At 51.8% G+C, this 17,500-nt stretch overlaps 1 protein-coding gene across 1 annotated transcript in view; it reads right to left on the bottom strand.

The window, feature by feature from the left end:
• The window catches only part of LOC147099688 (uncharacterized), a 28,308-nt gene extending 18,273 nt beyond the window's left edge, over positions 1 to 10,035 (bottom strand). Inside the window, exons 1-5 of the mRNA XM_085969060.1 lie at positions 9,973 to 10,035; positions 9,687 to 9,738; positions 8,536 to 8,686; positions 6,781 to 6,927; positions 4,989 to 5,108 (exon numbers count right to left, since the gene is read on the bottom strand). Coding sequence (XP_085825186.1) covers positions 4,989 to 5,108; positions 6,781 to 6,927; positions 8,536 to 8,686; positions 9,687 to 9,734 — 466 coding nt within the window. The 5' untranslated portion in view covers positions 9,735 to 9,738; positions 9,973 to 10,035. The remainder of the gene's footprint in view (positions 1 to 4,988; positions 5,109 to 6,780; positions 6,928 to 8,535; positions 8,687 to 9,686; positions 9,739 to 9,972) is intronic.
• Positions 10,036 to 17,500: the final 7,465 nt, after the last annotated feature.

Below are 17,500 nucleotides of genomic sequence, written 5' to 3'. Positions count from 1 at the left end.
TGAGGACTGTTTAAAATTAATACTGAATGTACCCAACGATGTTCAACGACTTTAAAATTAATACTGTTTAAACTAATATTGTATGTACCCAACGAAGGTCAAAATTGTTTGACACCTACAGAATGTTGGAAAACTGTACTTTTTGTTATGTAAGCTTTGGCAATATGGTTCCCTGTAAACTTTCATGCCAATAAAGCATTTGAATTGAATTGAATTGAATTGAATTGAGAGACAGAGAGAGAGAGAGAGAAGGTAGCAGTATGTGCATGCCTTATGGAATTTATACTAAATTGTCATTTAGCATTGTACATATATAGAAACTAGTGTTTTCACACCCGTCCCACAAAATAGGTCCATTTTGCTTTGTTTTTTGAACTATATAGATGCGTTCTTTCCACATAAGCTGCTGGAATATCCAGGGTCTCCGCGCCTCAACTTTTGGGCTGAAGAGTACAGACCCTGAATTCCTAAAATCTATAAAAGACATTGATATAATTGTGTTAACAGAAACATGGTGTCAAAAGGACATGCCCACCCACTGTCCTCCAATGTACCATGAAATCATTGTGCCCTCAGTAAAGAACACTAAGATACGCAAGGGCAGAACCCCCGGGGGAATCTTGGTGTGGTATAAAGGAGAATTGGACAAACACATCTCACCGGTAAAACAGGGGAAATCACATGTATGGCTAAAATTAGATAAAAATATAGGAATAGCTAAAAAAAGATGTCTACTTATGTGCGATCTACATACCTCCAATAGAATCGCCATATTTTGAAGAGGAGTTATTTGAAACTCTCCACATGGAAATCAGCCATTTCCAGGCCCAAGGAAAGGTGCTACTATGTGGGGACCTAAATGCAAGGACCGGATGTGAACCTGACTTCATAGACCCACAGGGCAACAACCATGTGTTTGGCCAGACCCCTTTATATGTCACACCAGCCATCACAAATCGGAACAACCTTGACTGTGAAATAAATAAAAGCGGCAGGGAGGTAGTGCAACTCTGCCGAGCCTTAGGCCTGTACATAGTTAACGGTAGGTTCAGAGGGGACTCCTTAGGGAGACTCACATATTCCTCAACTCTTGGGTCTAGTGTGGTGGATTATACAATCACTGACATGGACCCCTGCGATATCAACGCATTCACTGTCAGGCAGCAATCCCCCCTCTCAGACCATAACCAAATAAATGTGTACCTTAAACTTTCTGCCCAAACTACAGACACAAAAAAGGAACCCAGTAAGCTCCATAAACTAAACCAGACATACAGATGGGCCCCAGGCAGTGGAGATAAATTCATCACAGCACTAAATTCACCTGATCTCACAAGTAAAATATCAAAATTTAAAGAAAATCTATATGAGATCACCAGAGATGGTGTAAACATGGCCATAGATGATATTAATATGATCTTCCATGAGGCAGCTGTAAAAGCCGACCTTGTGAAACAGAAGAGGAAACATTACAAAAGACAAAAAAATGAGAAATGGTTTGATCACGAATGCAAAAATGCCAGAAAAGACCTGAGAAAAATATCAAACCAAAAGCATCGCCAACCAAACAACCCAGACCTGCGTATTAGATACAATGAGACCCTCAAAAGATATAAACACACCATTAGGAACAAAACACAAAATTATACCCACAAAAGACTTGAAGAAATTGAAAACTCCATTAATCAAAATCAATTCTGGGATATGTGGAATAACCTGAGTACAACACAATTACAAGCATTACCAATCCAAGATGGTGACATCTGGAGAACACATTTTGAAAACCTCTACAAAGACATCCCAGTAAACGAAACAAACTCAAGTCAACATCATGTCACAGAAAAACTCCACACATTAGAAGCAACAATTAAAGACAACCAAAACCCTCTGGACTCCCCAATCACTTGGAAAGAACTGGCCACAAAAACAAAATCTCTCCACCTAAAGAAAGCCTGTGGTCCAGACAACATCAAAAATGAGATGCTCAAGCTCAGCACTATGGAGATGCAGGGTGCTGTACTCAAGTTATTCAACATCATATTACGTTCAGGCTGTTTTCCCGATATCTGGTGCCAAGGACTCATCTCTCCCATATATAAAAGTGGAAACAAATCAGACCCAAATAACTACCGTGGCATCTGTGTCAACAGTTGTCTAGGGAAGTTATTCTGCAGTATTCTAAATAGTAGATTACTGGATTTTCTTAACAAACATAATATCCTTAGAAAAAATCAAATAGGCTTTCTTCCAAAACACCGCACCACCGACCATATCTATACCCTTCACACTCTCATTGAAAAACATATACACCAAACAAAAAATGGGAAAATATTCGCTTGTTTCATTGACTTCAAGAAAGCTTTTGACTCTATTTGGCACGAAGGGCTCTATTACAAACTTCTTCAGTGTGGAATAGGGGGCAAAGTCTATGACCTTATTAAATCGATGTATCTGAAAAATAAATGCGGTGTCAAAATTGGAGACAAATGCACCGGTTTCTTCACCCAGAGAAGAGGCGTCCGGCAGGGTTGCAATTTGAGTCCGACCCTGTTCAACATATACATAAATGAGTTAGCAGACATGCTGGAGCAAAGCGAGTCACCGGGTCTCTGTCTCCTGGATGGGGAAGTGAAATCCCTGTTCTATGCGGACGACCTGGTTCTGCTGTCTCCCACAGAACAGGGATTACAGCAACATTTAGACCTACTCGACAAATACTGCCAAAATTGGGCCCTGACAGTAAATCTAAAGAAAACCAACATCATGATTTTTCAAAAAAGGCCCAGATGTCAGGAAAACAAATACCAGTTTACTCTCAGTGATACCATCATAGGACACACTATGAGCTACACTTACCTTGGCCTAATCATTACAGCATCAGGGAGCTTCAGCATAGCAGTGAATGCACTAAAAGAAAAAGCCTGAAGAGCCCTATATGCAATAAAAAGAAAATTCTACAACATCCAAATCCCAATCAAAATCTGGCTCAAAATATTTGATAGTATAATCCTGCCCATTGCGCTGTATGGTAGTGAAGTATGGAGCCCACTCAATCACCATAGCTACACTAAATGGGAAAAAAACACAATAGAAGCCCTACATGCAGAATTTTGCCGAAGCATTCTTCGCACCCAAAGGAAAACACCAACAAATGCATGTAGAGCCGAACTAGGCAAATACCCACTGATAATAAACATCCAAAAACAAGCACTAAACTTTCTAAATCACCTCAAATCTAGTTCCCCAGACACCCTTCATTTTAAAGCCCTCCAGATCCAAGAGCTGAACCCAGAAATGAGTCCCCTGAGTCAGTTGTTACTGAAACTAAGTACTCCTACCCAGCCGGACCCTGACCAGTCCCAGACCAACACTGCTCTCCAAACACCAATCCGAGTGAACCAAATCATTAAACAATGCAAAGAAACCTACCTGGAACATTGGAACAAAATAACCAAAAGCCAAAGCAGATTAGAATGCTACCGGGCCCTAAAAAGAGAATATAAACTGGCAGACTATCTCTCGACCATCAGAGACACAAAACAGAGACAGACCCTCACCAGATACAGACTAAGCGACCACCAACTGGCAATTGAAAAAGGAAGATACAAGAAATCCTGGCAACCTAAAGAAAATAGAATATGTGATCACTGTCTGGCCGGCGAGGTTGAGACAGAGGTGCACTTCCTCCTAAAATGCGAAAAATTCAACAAAACAAGAAACATATATTTTGACAAGCTCAGCCTTACAACCCCAGATTTCAAAGAATTGGATGACCTGTCAAAATTAAGAATAGTCCTGGGGGAAGGAGACAGACCATATCTTGGTGCCCAATATGTAACATGTCACAGCCTGAGGAACAGTGAGTGACTAACGAGTACACCCATAGCATATATACTCTAAAAATGTTTAAATCAATACCGAATGTACCAAACGACTGTTTAAATTAATACTGAATGTACCCAACGAGGGTCAACGACTGTTTATATTAATACTGTCTGTACCCAACGAAGGTCAAAATTGTTTGACACCTACAGAATGTTGGAAACCTGTACTTTTTGTTATGTAAGCTTTGGCAATATGGTTCCCTGTAAACTTTCATGCCAATAAAGCATTTGAATTTGGAATTTGATTTGAGAGACAGCGCGCGAGAGACAGAGAGTGAGACAGAGAGTGAGAGAGAGAGACAGGGGGAGGGAGGGGGAGGGGGAGGGGGAGCGAGGGGGAGGGGCAGCGAGGGGGAGGGGCAGCGAGGGGGAGGGGCAGCGAGGGGGAGGGGCAGCGAGGGGGAGGGGCAGCGAGGGGGAGGGGCAGCGAGGGGGAGGGGCAGCGAGGGGGAGGGGCAGCGAGGGGGGGAGAGACAGCGAGGGGGAGAGACAGCGAGGGGGAGAGACAGACAGAGTGAGACAGACAGAGTGAGACAGACAGAGTGAGACAGACAGAGTGAGACAGACAGAGTGAGACAGACAGAGTGAGACAGACAGAGTGAGACAGTGAGACAGACAGAGTGAGAGAGACAGACAGAGAGCGAGTGATCACTCTTGGGAATGTCACTCACTGTGAGTGTGATCAGTGAATTTCCCAGCACTGTTTGGGCCCCCCTGCATTAACTGAGAGGTGACAGTGAGCGACCATGTGGGAGAGCTGAGCTTTGAACCCACGCCCCGTAGCCACCATGTAGGGAAAGGGTTAATCAGACTGCCTTGTAGTAAAATTAACTTTTAACTTTTGGAATTCAAAGCTTTGGCCAATTGAGCTTAGACATGGTTTGAATTTCCCGGCTAAAACTCAAGGTTTTGTGGCAATGCTGCTGTAAAATGCATGTTTAGTTATTGTCGATATTAGTTATAATAATAAATCTGCTTAATGAATGTGAGCGTTCACATTCTACACTGTGAACCTGTGTAACTTATCAGAAAGAACCCATCCTCCAACACACTGAGACCAATCAACATTTGCTATTTATTTCACTCGCTGCCTGGCTAGCGGACCTTTCTCCTGCCTCTGGCCTCTCTCTGTCTTTGCCGCTGTGTGCTCTCTCAGGTCGCAAGGCGTTTGCGGGTTCTCCGTTTCATTCTCCTCCAATTCCTCCACAGCCACTTCCAGTACATCTGTGAACGGCAGCGTGATATCAGCAAAGAGCAACACAGGCACAACATACAGAGATTGGGAGGGTCGACATTAACATTGTTCTGGGAGGTGGGCGAGAGGGGAGCGGCTGGGTAAGGGGATGAGTTAGGTGGGTGGATGGAGGGGCTGCCTGGGGTTGGGGGGGGAGGGAGTGGTGGTGGAGTGGGGACAGAATGTATTTTTCCACCATTTACCTTTGTTGAAGTGTTGCTATTGTTCCAGAGTTTGGGCAGGGCCCCCTCCCAGGCTAACGTCTCACTCTGTGCTCAGGCAGTGAGGGCAGCTTGGTCTGTGGGCCTGATTTTAATGCAGGCTCAGGATTGTTAAAAACGATCCACATTCACCACCTCTCAGCAAGTCTGTGACTCTGCGAACCGGGGCCGATATCTAACACACTGACCAGACACAGTGGTCCAGTCCCAATTGTCGTTGATGGGTTGGAACTGAACTCTGAGTTTGTTCCAACTGTTGCACTGTCCAGTCCCCTGGGAGAGGTGTCCCCTGCATCGAACCCCCACCCCCTCCAATCTTCCAACCAGTCCTGGGCCGTGTCAGGTCTGTTTTGGGTCTCGAATTGATTCCGTACCCTCCCCAAACCTTCACCCAATGACCAACCTCAACTCAAACTGACCCCTGACCCCAGAGACACAAGGCTCATTTCTTAATCTAGCCCAGTCTCTCCTGCTGGGAGTGTCCCTTAAACTATCCAAATCATAGAAACATAGAAGATAGGAGCAGGAGAAGGCCATTCGGCCCCTCGAGCCTGCTCCGCCATTCAATGCGATCATGGCTGATCATCCAAATTCAGTACCCGGTCCCTGCTTTCTCCCCATACCCCTTGATCCCTTTAGCCTTAAGAAATATATCCAACTCCTTCTTGAATATATTTAATGAATTGGCCTCTACTGCCTTCTGTGGTAGTAAATTCCACAGGTTCACCACTCTCTGGGTGAAGAAATTCCTCCTCATCTCTGTCCTAAATGGCTTACCCCTTATCTTTAGACTGTGGCCCCTGGTTCTGGACTCCCCGACCATCAGGAACATCCTTCCTGCATCTAGTCTGTCTAGTCCCGTTAGAATTTTATAAGTTTCAATGAGACCTCTTATTCTTCTAAACTCTAGCGAATATAAGCCTAATCGACCCAATCTCTTCTCATACGTCATTCCTGCCATCCCAGGTATCAGCCTGGTGAATCTTCGCTGCACTCCCTCCATGGCAAGAACATCCTTCCTCAGATAAGGCAACCAAAACTGCACACAATACTCAAGGTGTGGTCTCACTAAGGCCCTGTACAACTGGAGCAAGACATCCTTGTTCCTGTACTCAAACCCTCTCGCTACGAAGGCCAACATACCTTTTGCCTTCTTAACCGCCTGCTGCACCTGCATGCTTACCTTCAGCGACTGGTGCACAAGGACACCCAGGTCTCGTTGCACTTCCCCTTCTCCCAATCTATTGCCGTTCAGATAATAATCTGCCTTCCTGTTTTTGCCACCAAAGTGGAAATCCTACGTAACCCGGCACTCGTAGTCCTCAGTACCACTGCCGGCCCCTCCCACCAGTGTTTCCCAATTCTGCTCCTAAACACCCGAGTCATTGCTACCCTGACTCTCCATCTGAAGCTTCAATCCCTCCATGCTCCTCGTCCCTACCTTTTCCCACATTCCACGCTTGTTCCTTCTTGAGTTTAGCCGAGTCGCGAATATCTCGGTCCACAAGCGAGCTGTCCCCATTATCCAGTGACTCGAAATGGAGCTGAGTGCTGGAAATCTCTTCCACAGGGATCTTGCAGGAGAAGTCTTTGAGAGGAAGATGCGAGGGTGAGAAAAGGGGGATTGTTAGAGAAAAGCACGTGTCATCGGCTTGGTCTCCGGGTCGACTCACTGGCAGCCTTGCACCTCTCGGTTTGTGTTCCGCCACCCTGTTCGTCCCACCCCTTCCCCTCCGATCTCTCTCTCTGCCTCTGCTAATAGCACTTCAGCCGCTCAATAGTGAGGCCTGTGATGGTCACAAGGTCATAGGTCTGAGTGAAGGAGGCCCTCCATCTTACTTCACTTCATCCTCCCTGAATACCAGCCCCATCATCTCCCTGTTCCTTAAATGGACCCAGTGCCCTGGTCTCAGACATGCGTCCAGCTGTGAGAATTAAATATTTCCCACTGTTCTTAACTTGCTCTTCATGAGCACTGACTCAGTACCTAAATGAACTGTTCCCGATTTTCCATCTCTATTCTGATCATTGGTCCCTCTAGTTCCCTAATTCTCCCATTGAAGCCCATCCCTCCAGAACCCCAACTCTCCCATCGAAGCCCATCCCTCCAGTCCCTAACTCTCCCATCAAAGCCCATCCCTCCAGAACCCCAACTCTCCCATCGAAGCCCATCCCTCTAGTCCCCTAACTCTCCCATCGAAGCCCATCCCTCCAGTCCCCTAACTCTCCCATCGAAGCCCATCCCTCCAGTCCCCTAACTCTCCCATCGAAGCCCATCCCACCAGTCCCCCAACTCTCCCATCGAAGCCCATCCCACCAGTCCCCCAACTCTCCCATCGAAGCCCATCCCTCCAGTCCCCTAACGCTCCCATCAAAGCCCATCCCTCCAGTCCCCTAACTCTCCCATCGAAGCCCATCCCACCAGTCCCCCAACTCTCCCATCGAAGCCCATCCCACCAGTCCCCTAACTCTCCCATCGAAGCCCATCCCTCCAGTCCCCTAACGCTCCCATCAAAGCCCATCCCTCCAGTCCCCTAACTCTCCCATCGAAGCCCATCCCACCAGTCCCCTAACTCTCCCATCGAAGCCCATCCCTCCAATACCCCTAACTCTCCCATCGAAGCCCATCCCTCCAATACCCCTAACTCTCCCATCGAAGCCCATCCCGCCAGTCCCCTAACTCTCCCATCGAAGCCCATCCCACCAGTCCCCTAACTCTCCCATCAAAGCCCATCCCACCAGTCCCCTAACTCTCCCATCGAAGCCCATCCCACCAGTCCCCTAACTCTCCCATCAAAGCCCATCCCACCAGTCCCCTAACTCTCCCATCAAAGCCCATCCCTCCAGTCCCCCAACGCTCCCATCGAAGCCCATCCCACCAGTCCCCCAACGCTCCCATCAAAGCCCATCCCTCCAGTCCCCTAACTCTCCCATCAAAGCCCATCCCTCCAGTCCCCCAACGCTCCCATCAAAGCCCATCCCTCCAGTCCCCCAACGCTCCCATCAAAGCCCATCCCTCCAGTACCCTGTCTGAGAAACAATTCCAAATCTACATTACAATCAGAAGGTGGCGCAAGTCCTTTTCTCCCGGGTTGCTCCCAGCAGTGTCCGGGAGACTCTGGGACACACCGGGAGTGTTGGCGACCCTCCTCATTACACAATCCCAGTTGTTTGGTGTGTTTTGGATACTGTGTACCTGTCAGCACGTTAATGCTGTGGGTTTCAAACGGGGAAGTCTGCTCATCAGCTTTTCTCAGCTGCCTGGGCTTCACCTTTGCATCTGGGTTTGCCTGAACCATCAGGATGTCCTGTCGCTTCCGTCTCTGCTTCTGTTTCAAGAGATCCCACTGGGAAAAGGGACAATCAAACAATAGTTCTGTGTCTCCAGTGGCTGATACACTATTCTCAACTACACTGTCCCATCAAACACTCCCAGGGCAGGTACAGCACGGGTTAGATACAGAGTAAAGCTCCCTCTACACTGTCCCATCAAACACTCCCAGGGCAGGTACAGCACGGGTTAGATACAGAGTAAAGCTCCCTCTACACTGTCCCATCAAACACTCCCAGGGCAGGTACAGCACGGGTTAGATACAGAGTAAAGCTCCCTCTACACTGTCCCATCAAACACTCCCAGGGCAGGTACAGCACGGGTTAGATACAGAGTAAAGCTCCCTCTACACTGTCCCATCACACACTCCCAGGGCAGGTACAGCACGGGTTAGATACAGAGTAACGCTCCCTCTACACTGTCCCACATTGACCCCAATCTGCTATGTGTTCCCCCATCACCCCTGTGCCCGCTGACCTACATTGGCTCCCAGTTAAACAACGCATTGATTTCAAAGTTCTGATCTCTGTTTTCAAATCCCTCCATGACTTTGCCCCTCCCCATCTCTGTAATCTCCTCCAGCCCCACAACCCCCACCCCCAATGAGATATCAGTGCTCCTCAAATTCTGGCCTCTTGCACATCCCCCGATTTCCATCACTCCACCAGTGGCGGCCGTGCCTTCAGCTGCCTGGGCCCTGAGCTCTGGAATTCCCTCCCTAAACCTCTCCGCCTCTCTCTCCTCCTTTAAGACGCTCCTTGACACCGACAACTCTGACCAAGCTTTTGGTCGCCTGTCCTAATATCTTACGTGGCTCGGTGTCAATTTTTTGTCTTATAACACTCCTGTGAAGTGCCTTGGGTCGTTTTACTACGTTAGAAGCGCTATAGAAATAATGTTGGTGTTGTTGTTCTCTGTGCTGCACCAACCATTTGGTGAATTTGTGAACTGGTGATTTAGTGTTAAGTATCCCAATGATCACAAACCCACCCTCTCAGACTCTGCCAGCCCCCTACCTGATTGTCCAGCCTCTGCCGTCGCATGCTCTGGCCATCTTCATCCATAACACTGTGAGGGGAGAGCAGAAACACGGGCTATCAGCACACAGCTCACAGCTGGGGGCGCGGAGCTGGGGGCGCGGAGCTCTGGTCCAGCACTGAGGTCGGGGCACGGAATTGGGCTCGGGAGAGTGGAGAGCAACAAACCACCCCCACTGGCAAATCAGGCTGGTGACACGAACTAGGTCTAAAAGGAAAAGAAACATTTAAAAATAAAAATGGGAGAAAGAAAATTCTACTTTACCTCCCTGGGAGAGTCGTGGAATAAAGTGCTGAATTCTCAGCCCTGTGGTCAGGTGCAGACAAAGTTGGAGAGAGAGAGAGAAAAAGAGAACACAGTTACTACTAATATAATCTGCTCATACAAACACTTCTCTAGTTTGTTAGCATGACAGTACTTCCTGTACCTGAGGGTTGCAGTGGATCCTCCCCATTACGTTATAGAAATAAAAGAGGGAAGCCAAGGGTTTTACAACAACAACAACTTGCAATTATATAGCACCTTTACTGTAGTAAAATGTCCCATGGTGCTTCACAGGAGTGTAAATCAGACAAAAATTTGACACCGAGCCACATAATGAGATATTAGGACAGGCGACCAAAAGCTGGGTCAAAGAGGTCGGTTTTAAGGAGCGTCTTAAAGGAGGAGAGAGAGGCGGAGAGGTTTAGGGAGGGAATTCCAGAGCTTGGGGCCCAGGCAGCTGAAGGCACGGCCGCCAATGGTGGAGCGATTATAATCAGGGATGCTCAAGAGGCCAGAATTGGAGGAGCGCAGAGATCTCGGGGGGTTGTGGGGCTGGAGGAGGGTACAGAGATAGGGAGGGGCGAGGCCATGGAGGGATTTGAAAACAAGGATAAGAATTTTGAAATTCAGGCGCTGCTTAACCGGGAGCCAATGTAGGTCAGTGAGCACAGGGGTGATGGGTGAACGGGACTTGGTGCGAGTTAGGACACGGGGCAGTGAGCACAGGGGGTGATGGGTGAACGGGACTCAGTGCGAGTTAGGACACGGGGCAGCGAGCACAGGGGTGATGGTTGAACGAGGCTTGGTGTGAGTTAGGACACGGGGCAGTGAGCACAGGGGGTGATGGGTGAACGGGACTGGGTGTGAGTTAGGACACGGGGCAGTGAGCACAGGGGGTGATGGGTGAACGGGACTGGGTGTGAGTTAGGACACGGGGCAGCGAGCACAGGGGTGATGGTTGAATGGGGCTTGGTGTGAGTTAGGACACGGGGCAGTGAGCACAGGGGGTGATGGGTGAACGGGACTGGGTGTGAGTTAGGACACGGGGCAGTGAGCACAGGGGGTGATGGGTGAACGGGACTTGGTGCGAGTTAGGACACGGGGCAGTGAGCACGGGGTGATGGGTGAACGGGACTGGGTGTGAGTTAGGACACGGGGCAGTGAGCACAGGGGGTGATGGGTGAACGGGACTGGGTGCGAGTTAGGACACGGGGCAGTGAGCACGGGGCGATGGGTGAACGGGACTGGGTGTGAGTTAGGACACGGGGCAGTGAGCACAGTGGGTGATGGGTGAACGGGACTGGGTGTACGGGACTGGGTGTGAGTTAGGACACGGGGCAGTGAGCACGGGGTGATGGGTGAACAGGACTGGGTGTGAGTTAGGACACGGGGCAGCGAGCACGGGGTGATGGGTGAACGGGACTGGGTGTGAGTTAGGACACGGGGCAGTGAGCACAGGGGTGATGGTTGAACGGGACTTGGTGCGAGTTAGGACATGGGCAGCGAGCACAGGGGTGATGGTTGAATGGGACTCGGTGTGAGTTAGGACACGGGGCAGTGAACACAGGGGGTGATGGGTTAACGGGACTGGGTGTGAGTTAGGACACGGGGCAGTGAGCACAGGGGGTGATGGGTGAACGGGACTGGGTGCGAGTTAGGACACGGGGCAGTGAGCGCAGGGGCTGATGGGTGAACGGGACTGGGTGTGAGTTAGGACACGGGGCAGCGAGCACAGGGGTGGCGGGTGAACGGGACTGGGTGTGAGTTAGGACACGGAGCAGTGAGCACAGGGGGTGATGGGTGAACGGGACTGGGTGTGAGTTAGGACACGGGGCAGTGAGCACATGGGGTGATGGGTGAACGGGACTGGGTGTGAGTTAGGACACGGGGCAGTGAGCACAGGGGGTGATGGGTGAACGGGACTGGGTGTGAGTTAGGACACGGGGCAGTGAGCACAGGGGGTGATGGGTGAACGGGACTGGGTGTGAGTTAGGACACGGGGCAGTGAGCACAGGGGTGATGGTTGAACGGGACTTGGTGAGCGTTAGGACACGGGTCAGTGAGCACAGGGGTGATGGTTGAACGGGACTTGGTGCGAGTTAGGACACGGGTCAGTGAGCACAGGTGTGATGGGTGAACGGGACTGGGTGTGAGTTAGGACACGGGGCAGTGAGCACAGGGGGTGATGGGTGAACGGGACTGGGTGTGAGTTAGGACACGGGGCAGTGAGCACAGGGGGTGATGGGTGAACGGGACTGGGTGTGAGTTAGGACATGGGGCAGTGAGCACAGGGGGTGATGGTTGAACGGGACTCGGTGTGAGTTAGGACACGGGGCAGTGAGCACAGGGGGTGATGGGTGAACGGGACTGGGTGTGAGTTAGGACACGGGTCAGTGAGCACAGGGGTGATGGTTGAACGGGACTGGGTGTGGGTTAGGACACGGGGCAGTAAGCACAGGGGGTGATGGGTGAACGGGATTTGTGGCGAGTTAGGACACGGGGCAGTGAGCACAGGGGGTGATGGGTGAACGGGACTTGGTGCGAGTTAGGACACGGGGCAGTGAGCACAGGGGGTGATGGTTGAACGGGACTTGGTGCGAGTTGGGACACGGGTCAGTGAGCACAGGGGTGATGGGTGAACGGGACTGGGTGTGAGTTAGGACACGGGTCAGTGAGCACAGGGGTGATGGGTGAACGGGACTGGGTGTGAGTTAGGACACGGGGCAGTGAGCACAGGGGGTGATGGTTGAACGGGACTTGGTGCTAGTTAGGACACGGGTCAGTGAGCACGGGGTGATGGTTGAACGGGACTCGGTGAGTTAGGACACGGGGCAGAGAGCACAGGGGGTGATGGTTGAACGGGACTTGGTGCGAGTTAGGACACGGGGCAGTGAGCACAGGGGGTGATGGGTGAACGGGACTTGGTGCGAGTTAGGACACGGGGCAGTGAGCACAGGGGGTGATGGGTGAACGGGACTGGGTGTGAGTTAGGACACGGGGCAGTGAGCACAGGGGGTGATGGGTGAACGGGACACGGGGCAGTGAGCACGGGGGGTGATGGGTGAACGGGACTGGGTGCGAGTTAGGACACGGGGCAGTGAGCACAGGGGGTGATGGGTGAACGGGACTCGGTGCGAGTTAGGACACGGGGCAGTGAGCACAGGGGATGATGGGTGAACGGGACACGGGGCAGTGAGCACGGGGGGTGATGGGTGAACGGGACTGGGTGCGAGTTAGGACACGGGGCAGTGAGCACAGGGGGTGATGGGTGAACGGGACTCGGTGCGAGTTAGGACACGGGTCAGTGAGCACAGGGGGTGATGGGTGAACGGGACTCGGTACGAGTTAGGACACGGGGCAGTGAGCACAGGGGGTGATGGGTGAACGGGACTCGGTGCGAGTTAGGACACGGGGCAGTGAGCACAGGGGGTGATGGGTGAACGGGACTGGGTGCGAGTTAGGACACGGGGCAGTGAGAACAGGGGGTGATGGGTGAACGGGACTGGGTGCAAGTTAGGACACGGGGCAGTGAGCACAGGGGGTGATGGGTGAACGGGACTGGGTGTGAGTTAGGACACGGGCAGTGAGCACAGGGGGTGATGGGTGAACGGGACTCGGGGTGAATTAGGACACGGGGCAGCGAGCACAGGGGTGACGGGTGAACGGGACTGGGTGTGAGTTAGGACGCGGGCAGTGAGCACAGGGGGTGATGGGTGAACGGGACTCGGTGCGAGTTAGGACACGGGGCAGTGAGCACAGGGGGTGATGGGTGAACGGGACTGGGTGTGAGTTAGGACACGGGGCAGTGAGCACAGGGGGCGATGGGTGAACGGGACTGGGTGTGAGTTAGGACACGGGGCAGTGAGCACAGGGGGTGATGGGTGAACGGGACTGGGTGTGAGTTAGGACACGGGGCAGTGAGCACAGGGGGCGATGGGTGAACGGGACTGGGTGTGAGTTAGGACACGGGGCAGTGAGCACAGGGGGTGATGGGTGAACGGGACTCGGTGTGAGTTAGGACACGGGGCAGTGAGCACAGGGGGTGATGGGTGAACGGGACTGGGTGCGAGTTAGGACACGGGGCAGTGAGCACAGGGGGTGATGGGTGAACGGGACTGGGTGTGAGTTAGGACACGGGGCAGTGAGCACAGGGGGCGATGGGTGAACGGGACTCGGTGTGAGTTAGGACACGGGGCAGTGAGCACAGGGGGTGATGGGTGAACGGGACTGGGTGCGAGTTAGGACACGGGGCAGTGAGCACAGGGGGCGATGGGTGAACGGGACTGGGTGCGAGTTAGGACACGGGGCAGTGAGCACAGGGGGTGATGGGTGAACGGGACTGGGTGTGAGTTAGGACACGGGGCAGTGAGCACAGGGGGTGATGGGTGAACGGGACTGGGTGCGAGTTAGGACACGGGGCAGTGAGCACAGGGGGTGATGGGTGAACGGGACTGGGTGTGTTAGGACACGGGGCAGTGAGCACAGGGGGTGATGGGTGAACGGGACTGGGTGTGTTAGGACACGGGGCAGTGAGCACAGGGGGTGATGGGTGAACGGGACTGGGTGTGAGTTAGGACACGGGGCAGCGAGCACAGGGGGTGATGGGTGAACGGGACTGGGTGTGAGTTAGGACACGGGGCAGTGAGCACAGGGGGTGATGGGTGAACGGGACTCGGTGTGAGTTCGGACACGGGGCAGTGAGCACAGGGGGTGATGGGTGAACGGGACTGGGTGTGAGTTAGGACACGGGGCAGTGAGCACCGGGGGTGATGGGTGAACGGGGCTGGGTGCGAGTTAGGACACGGGGCAGCGAGCACAGGGGGTGATGGGTGAACGGGACTCGGTGCGAGTTAGGACACGGGCAGCAGAGTTTTTGGATGAGCTGAAGTTTATGGAGAGTGGAATGTGGGAGGCCAGACAGGAGTGTGTTGGAATCGTCGAGTCTGGAGGTAACACAGGCATGGATGAGGGTTTCAGCAGCGGTGTGAACACGGTGCTACAAGCGGAGTTCGGTCACATCATATCGATGCATCATTGGCACGTGTCCTCATCGTGACAACAATGAGGTCAGTGTCCTTAAGCCCAATCACTGCAGCCTGACATGGTGAGAGGATGGTGAGAGATAAAGGTTCTCCCTGAGGAGCTGCTAGATTGGAGCTGTCAGTTTAAAAGGAGATTAGACTCTGCAGCAGCTGTCAGGAGACTTTAGTCCCAAGGAGAAGCTGCTGGGATCTCACAAATGCAGCAGCCTCCATGCTCGAACTTTCAATCCTCCTTTTATTACCTTCACTTCTTTTAGATGCCCTCCTGAACCCCACCCTGTGCCCCTTCCAGCAACCACCTCTGTGTCCCATGTGTGAGCGCCGTCTGTCAGGCTGTGATTGGGAATATGTCTCGTTAAAAATTACAGACAGAAAGAACAAATGTGTGCCCTTTAACGGGTACGTCATTCATTCCAAACCCATGGGGATGATGTCACTGATTGGTGAGGGGTGATGTCACGGGGATGATGTCACTGTGACTGGTGAGGGGTGATGTCACTGATTGGTGAGAGGTGATGTCACGGCGATGATGTCACTATGATTGGTGAGGGGTGATGTCACGGGGATGATGTCACTGTGACTGGTGAGGGGTGATGTCACTGATTGGTGAGAGGTGATGTCACGGGGATGATGTCACTACGTTGGTGAGGGGGTGATGTCATAGGGATGTTGTCACTGAGATTGGTGGAGGGTGATGTCACGGGGATGATGTCACTGACAGTCGTCAGGCAGGATTGAGGATTTTACATTTAAAGTTTTAACTCAAACCAAAAATGCTGAAAACAATTATTACAAAATAAATATTATACCAGGTGATGATTCCCAGTAGATTTAGAGCGAGTTTATTCCCAGTAATCTGCTGCTTGTTAGAAATTGAACAGCTCCCCATACCAGTCAATGACATCACTCCACATCCTACAACATCTCCCCCATAATCTCCTTCTTCCTCCCCACACTCACACCATCACACTCTCCTCCATAATCTCCTTCTTCCTCCCCCACACTCACACCATCACACTCTCCTCCATAATCTCCTTCTTCCCCCCCACACTCACACCATCACACTCTCCTCCATAATCTCCTCCTTCCCCCTCCCCACACTCACACCATCACACTCTCCTCCATAATCTCCTTCTTCCCCCCCACACTCACACCATCACACTCTCCTCCATAATCTCCTTCTTCCCCCCCCACACTCACACCATCACACTCTCCTCCATAATCTCCTTCTTCCTCCCCCACACTCACACCATCACACTCTCCTCCATAATCTCCTCCTTCCCCCCCCACACTCACACCATCACACTCTCCTCCATAATCTCCTTCTTCCCCCCCCCACACTCACACCATCACACTCTCCTCCATAATCTCCTCCTTCCCCCCCAAACTCACACCATCACACTCTCCTCCATAATCTCCTTCTTCCCCCCCCCACACTCACACCATCACACTCTCCTCCATAATCTCCTTCTTCCCCCCCCCCCACACTCACACCATCACACTCTCCTCCATCATCTCCTTCTTCCCCCCCACACTCACACCATCACACTCTCCTCCATAATCTCCTTCTTCCCCCCCAAAACTCACACCATCACACTCTCCTCCATAATCTCCTTCTTCCCCCCCCCACACTCACACCATCACACTCTCCTCCATAATCTCCTTCTTCCCCCCCCCCACACTCACACCATCACACTCTCCTCCATAATCTCCTTCTTCCCCCCCCCACACTCACACCATCACACTCTCCTCCATAATCTCCTTCTTCCCCCCCCACACTCACACCATCACACTCTCCTCCATAATCTCCTTCTTCCCCCCCACACTCACACCATCACACTCTCCTCCATAATCTCCTTCTTCCCCCCCACACTCACACCATCACACTCTCCTCCATAATCTCCTTCTTCCCCCCCCACACTCACACCATCACACTCTCCTCCATAATCTCCTTCTTCCTCCCCCACACTCACACCATCACACTCTCCTCCATAATCTCCTTCTTCCTCCCCCACACTCACACCATCACACTCTCCTCCATAATCTCCTTCTTCCTCCCCCACACTCACACCATCACACTCTCCTCCATAATCTCCTTCTTCCTCCCCACACTCACACCATCACACTCTCCTCCATAATCTCCTTCTTCCTCCCCCACACTCACACCATCACACTCTCCTCCATAATCTCCTTCTTCCTCCCCCACACTCACACCATCACACTCTCCTCCATAATCTCCTCCTTCCCCCCCCACACTCACACCATCACACTCTCCTCCATAATCTCCTTCTTCCCCCCCACACTCACACCATCACACTCTCCTCCATAATCTCCTCCTTCCCCCCCACACTCACACCATCACACTCTCCTCCATAATCTCCTCCTTCCCCCCCACACTCACACCATCACACTCTCCTCCATAATCTCCTTCTTCACCTCCCCCCCACACTCACACCATCACACTCTCCTCCATAATCTCCTCCTTC

The sequence above is a fragment of the Somniosus microcephalus genome, chromosome 28, assembly GCF_052327205.1.
Source record: "Somniosus microcephalus isolate GS21.2 chromosome 28, FLI_Smic_1.0, whole genome shotgun sequence".
NCBI classification, from domain to species: domain Eukaryota; kingdom Metazoa; phylum Chordata; class Chondrichthyes; order Squaliformes; family Somniosidae; genus Somniosus; species Somniosus microcephalus.
The sequence above is the reverse complement of the archived record's forward strand: the minus strand, read 5'-3'. Positions and strand labels throughout refer to the sequence as shown.